Below are 6,592 nucleotides of genomic sequence, written 5' to 3'. Positions count from 1 at the left end.
TTTTAGCCAATATATATATGCGTGTATATTTCCCTTTATTATTATTTATTTATTTAATTAATAAATCTGTCGATTTTTTTTGAATGTTGTTGGTAGAGGAACATGAATTGGACGCAACATTATAGTGAAAATTATAGATGAATTTAATACTTCATAAAGTTTAGCTTGTTATTACTGTGAGTGGTGAGCAAAAATATTTTAAATAAATAAGGATTAAAAAAAGAAAAAATGAGAAAACAATAAAAAAAGATAAAATTTAGTATAATTTTGATTGTCTTTCGATAAATTACATAGAATAATTGTCTCGATATGATTGTCATTGTCGATATAAATGCACGAAATTAATTTACGTTGGAAACAAATAAATGGTCATTGACCTTTACTACTCGACTTTGACATAGTGTATATATATATATATATATTATATACTATATCTTTTCTCCAAATTTCATAAAAAAAAGATAATAATAAAAATAAAAAAAAATAAAAATAAAAATAAAAATATAAAAACAAAAAAAAGAACGAACAGTTCGTCACTAAGTCATATGATTGTCTTTCTCGACATGAATTAATAAAATTTGTTTATACCATATTCGAACGAACAACCCACATTATAATTTGGATCAAAACAAAAAGGTCATTGACCTTTAACGTTCGATTTATATATATATATATATATATATATGTATGTATATGTATATATATACATAGTGGGCACCAAAAGTTCTTTTATATGATCCAAAAGTTATTAGACCATTTTAAAATTAAATTACTCCTTCAAAATATTTCGAATTAATATTTTTTTTTCTTATCTTTCCTTTCTTTTTCTTTTCTTTTCTTTTCTTTTAGATCGTAAAACTATAACAAGCCTGGCTTGTTTGACTTGTTGCTTCTTAGTAAACGAAAGATTTTGATCTATCATAATCAACCAAGCAATATTAGTGCCCAATGCTGATTATTAAATTTAAGGATATTATATATCCATTCTTAGTTAAATTTTATATCAAGAAAAAAAGAAAAAGAAAAAAAAAAGAAAACAAAAGAGACAAAAAATAATTTTAATCGTCAACTCACAGTGATCCTTCAGATAAAACAAATATTAATTCGGAAATAAATATAAGAAATAAAATGTCTTTTGTAAGATACAATTAGAAAGAATTTCCATCAAGAGATGATCTTAACGACGGACTCACTCTCATCCTTGAGTAAAAGACTCAGTCTGAGGTCAAGTTCGCCAGCTTCGAGAGCCCATTTTTCCCTTAGCCATCATGGTGAGTCTGCTGTTTGTGTACCTAATGTATGGATCGGGAAGAGAGTATACCAATCAACAGTTAAACGGGTCAATGGCAACAGATCAAAGTTCACTTCGGCGCCACCCAAACCTTGATTACTTTCGAATCCTTGTTTCTTCTCCCATAACATTATTAAAATATTTCTACCGAGGGCATCGCAGCTGTTATACTTTAAGGTCTGACGATATTGAGGATTACGTGTGTGTCGAACAACTCTTGTCTTTCTTTTCTGCAACCATCTTTCACCGTCTCGTAAATATGTCTTCACATAGGTATCTAATTTTTGAAAAAAACATATACGATTAGACGAATAAATCATGATCGGATCGTAATGTAATTTTAATTAGATCACATTTATCTTTTAACTCGCAAGAAAATTTTTTTTCTCATTAATGGTGTTTGTTTCTTTTTATTTAATTATTTAAATAATTTTCTTTTTCTTTCATATATATATATATATATTTAAAGATTGTCGAAGTATTAATCTTTTTTTATATTTATTATCTGTATGCTGTTCATTGTATTAACATTATTATATAGATGTAATTGAAAACTTAGATATATTTAGAACGTTATTCTAAGTTCTACGTTACAATTGCAACTTGTCGGAATATTTTTGAATAATCGATGAAATTTCTGTTTTTTTCTTTTTCTTGTTTTTTTGAAGACATTTGAAACATAAAAATTGTTAAGAATTAGTTTCTTTATATTTATTATTATTATTATATTGGTTATGACAGAATTAATTATTATTTCAAGAAACAATTTTAGATGTCGAAAAGTTTCAATTTTAGTTCTAAATAAATTCTAAATTTTAAATAAATATATATATGCATCTGTGCACATATATACTCTTATCGAAAAAAATAAACAAATTAGAGGAGACATTTAATTTTTCATGAAACTCATTTGACTCTGTAAAACTACGATTTAGTTTAAGAGATACATAAAAAAAAAAAAGGAAAAACAAAAGATTCGTATATCTTCTAGTTGAAAAACTTCAGATGAAAATGTATTTCTTTACCGGGTTCATCTTTTTCTTTTGGGTAGATGTCCCTCGCACAAATAACTTCAACCTCGAGAGTACCCTTGCTCAAACAAAAACCTAATTTCACTTCGCCATATTGTAGTCCTAAACAAAAAATACAAGTATTATTTATATATATATATGTATAGATATACATATATATAATATATATGTAAAGTTTGATTGTTCATATAAAACTTTACCGCTTGTCATTTTGAAGCCTTTCGGTAGAATTTGACCTCGTCCTAGCTTCAAGTCGGGATCATTTTCAGTTTTAGTTGCCAGACTGTGATCATTAATTGTATATAACAAATTAAAATTTTATATATGCGTATATATATATATATATATACGTATATATATATATGTGTGTGTATGTATATATATATATATATATATATAATTTTATTAAATTTTATTTTTGTTGGTCTAAAAAGAATTTTTTCATTAAACTTTTAACATTAGTTTTCATTTCGTTAATTCAAAATGATTAAATTTATTTAACATTATGATTTTTGGAATTTTAAAGAGATTTATACATACACATACATACATACATATATATCTATACCTATATTATACATATGTAACTATGTATCTATATATATATATATATGTATATTTTGTTTTATAAATAAACGAAAAAATTGAACTTTTATATTAAATATGAAAAAATAAATTTTGAAAATTTTCTAACACTTTATACTATTTTATTTATATATATATCTATATTTAAATTAAGCAGTATTTCTTCAATTTACAACATTTAATACGTATATAACATAAAAAAAATATAAAAAGTAATTCTTTCTGAAAAGAATTAAATAAAAAATTTTTAATTACATTTTTTATGAAATATATCATATTAGGTGGACCGGAAAGTAATGTCGTTTCTGCGCATGTCGATATTTGATTGTGATTAAAAATAAAAACTTGTTAAAAATTTATTCGTTTGAATTTAATTTAAGAAAGCGACATCCGGTTCCCCTAATATATCGAATAAAAATAAAAATTTGTCTATTAATAATAATACATTGATAAAATGATTTACCTCCATTTATCGTCCTCATCCGATTCACTATTTCGATCCAAGAATCTTTCAGGAATATCCATGACACTCTCTTTGCGCTCACCCCGCCCTGTGTATGATTAAAGTACATGTGCTTATTTTGTTCTTTCTTTTTTATTTTTATTTTTCTTTATCTTTTTTTTTACTTTTTTTAATATTTATTTACTTCGATCAATTATCCAAATGAAATGGCGTCACAACCTGTGTGTCATTTTATTATATAAATTTTCGTAATAAATATAAACAAGAGATTGTTTCAGTCGGACGAGACTTCAGGTATATATTAAAGTCGTGGGAATAATTTTGAAAAAAAAATATAATTGTACAAAACATACATACATTCATCCATCCATCCATCCATCCATCCATCCATACATCCATCCATCCATCCATCCATCCATCCATCCATCCATCCATCCATCCATTTATCCATCCATCCATCCATTCATTCATTCATTTATTTATTAATTTATTTTTCTTTCTTTCCTTTTTTCTTTTAGTTGTACCTTCGAGAGAAAAAAATATATATATATCGAAACGATAAAAAGGTTTCATTATATTTTTAAAACTTTTCTTTCATTATAGCCGTTCATAAAAGTTTTCTTACTTTTTTAAACGAGTCACTGATACATAGACAGAAGAAATACATCGACACAAAGGTTGCGTTTAACGCTTCTTTTTTCTTTTCTTTCTTTCCTTTTTTTTCTTACTTTCTTGATTTATTTTTTTATTTCTTATTCCTTTACTTTTTTTTATTTTTCCTTTCTTTAATTTTCTTCATTTTCTCATTATTGCTCACGACATTCTACATTCGTTAACTAAATCCTCTCACTATCTAGAAAATCGTATATCTCTCGCGTCATTCAAATAAGCTTTTACTCTCTACTTATAAAGGCAGCAAAATACGATATAGCAAAGCATGTTCTCGACGAACGACGAGGCTCACGTGTATTAATATCTCGATTAGATTATTATTTGTTGTAGATTAAAAGGGGAGGAAAAAAGAAAATAAATAAATAAATAAAAAATAAATAAATAAATAAATATGAAATAAGATCAATTGTCTCTCTGTATATGTTCAAATTTTAATAAAATTGATTATTTAATATTCATCAAAATAAAAAAGAAAATATATATATATATACACATACACATATATATTTATTAAAAGAGAAAAATTATTTATTTTAGTCGAAGTTTATTCGAATTATTAATTTGTTTATTTTTTTTTTTTAATTAAAAAATTAATTCAAAGAAATATTAAAATTTACTGAATGTATTGTGTCTGAATTGTAATTATATTTGTCTAAGTAAAAGTTATGTATTAAATATATATATACCTATATATTTTTTTTTAATTATAATTGTATTGATAAAAGTCTGATCTATATATCAATTTATTTAATTACAAAAATAATTAAAAAAAAAAAAGAATCTTTAATTTTTTCTCATATCATTCAAACGTTAAAACAAATTCATCCCTATACAATTATTTTACATTTTTTCAACAATAAAACAGAACAAAAAATGAAAGGGAAAAGAAAAAGAGAAAACAAAAATAAATAAATATAAATCTACACCAATTAAAACGTATATTGTATATAAATACTAATATACCCAAAGTATATGTGTGGGATATTTTATTTAAAAATTAATATCATTGAAAGATCAATAAAAATGAATTAAATTTTTTAATTAAAAAAAAAAAATAAAGAAGAAAAAAAGAAAAAAAAAAAGAAAATAAAACGATCCCTTCGAAACTTACTCAATTTAATTTTATTATCTCTCTTGTTAACCTCTTCTTTCTTTGCGTGGTTCTTTGTCTGTGTTATGTAAGTATGTGCATGTGTACGTTAAATACGGATTAATTATTTCAAACATGTTTTTCGAACTGTAAAAGATATTTAACGTCCCAATCGTTTTCCGATAACACAGTTACAGAAAAATAAATCTTTCATCTAGTAGCCGTTTGACCTACTTTCGGAGCTCCACCATTTTTAAAAGCTTCAGCCGAACTATATACAGGGTGTCTCCCATCGATATATCCTCCAAGAAAATATCTCATCGAGACTATATGAAGTTACGAAAGATGATTTAACAAGAGAAATATATGTACGACTTTGAATCAATCACAAAATTTAGATAAAAATGTACATTTTTTTTCATTTTTCTCTTCTTCTTTTTTTTTTTTTTTTAATGTAGTACAGTCATATAGCAATGATCATTTGTAATTGAAATTGCACGTACTGAAAAATTGTTACTATGATTTGTCTACGATCGTAATAATTATTAAAAAAGTTAATTTTCCATATCAAATTGAAAATAATTAACAATGTTAAATAATTGGAAGATTACGTAATATTTTAAAATCGATTACGTCAACGTTACACGACCGTGTCATTTTTAAAGAATATATATTAGTATATATTATATTGCATATAGAATTGCAATAAAATATGAATTTATCAGTCAGTCTTTAAGATTATTTAGTAAATAGTAATAGTTTTTTAATAACTAAGATTTATAAATTGCAAATGATTACTACAATGTAAATATGAAAAAAATCATGTGTATTCATTAAAAAAAGAAAAAAAAAATTTACATGCACTTAGCAGTCAAATCTTTGCGAATTTTTCGTAATCAACTTTCTTATAATTTCAACCAGTCGCGAGATATTTGTTCGTACATTTATGAACGGACACTCTGTATATATACATTTATGTGTATGTATATGTGTATATGTTGCACTCTGTTAAATTCCACGAGATTAACAAAGCTTATTTAACAGGTTTAACTTTATACGTTAATTGATAATTAAACGTTTCAATCTACGTGAGTACAATATAAAAAAGAAAAAATAAATTAAACGAAAAAAAGAGATATAATAGAATATACATATATATATATATATATATATATATATATATTATTTACAAGAAAAAAAATATATTTATATATATATATATATATATATATATATATACAATCTAATCTATTTATTTAAAGAAACCTTATACATTCTAAAATTAAGACTACTCTAATTTCTAATCTCTAATCTATAATTTCTAATCTTTACAGGATTAAATATATTAGCATTCCTTCGGATCTATACGAGCTGCACGATGCGAATAGATAAACATGTATTACGTAAAACTATATGGGTATCTCTCATTAAATATATTTGCATGTCATTTAAAAAAAAAA

The 6,592-nt window shown here is 24.2% G+C and overlaps 1 protein-coding gene across 9 annotated transcripts in view; it reads right to left on the bottom strand.

Annotated features, from left to right (window-relative positions):
• Positions 1-6,592, bottom strand: part of LOC124425827 (regulating synaptic membrane exocytosis protein 1) — a 156,039-nt gene continuing 149,447 nt past the window's right edge. For all 9 annotated transcript variants that reach the window (XM_046966780.1, XM_046966788.1, XM_046966789.1 and 6 more), the window contains 4 exons: positions 3,371-3,458; positions 2,523-2,605; positions 2,317-2,424; positions 1-1,568 (listed from right to left, as the gene is read on the bottom strand). In XM_046966780.1, the coding sequence (XP_046822736.1) occupies positions 1,267-1,568; positions 2,317-2,424; positions 2,523-2,605; positions 3,371-3,458 (581 nt within the window). In that variant the 3' untranslated portion in view covers positions 1-1,266. The remainder of the gene's footprint in view (positions 1,569-2,316; positions 2,425-2,522; positions 2,606-3,370; positions 3,459-6,592) is intronic.

Source organism: Vespa crabro, chromosome 7 (genome assembly GCF_910589235.1).
Source record: "Vespa crabro chromosome 7, iyVesCrab1.2, whole genome shotgun sequence".
NCBI classification, from domain to species: domain Eukaryota; kingdom Metazoa; phylum Arthropoda; class Insecta; order Hymenoptera; family Vespidae; genus Vespa; species Vespa crabro.
This window is presented reverse-complemented; position numbering and strand designations above follow the sequence as displayed.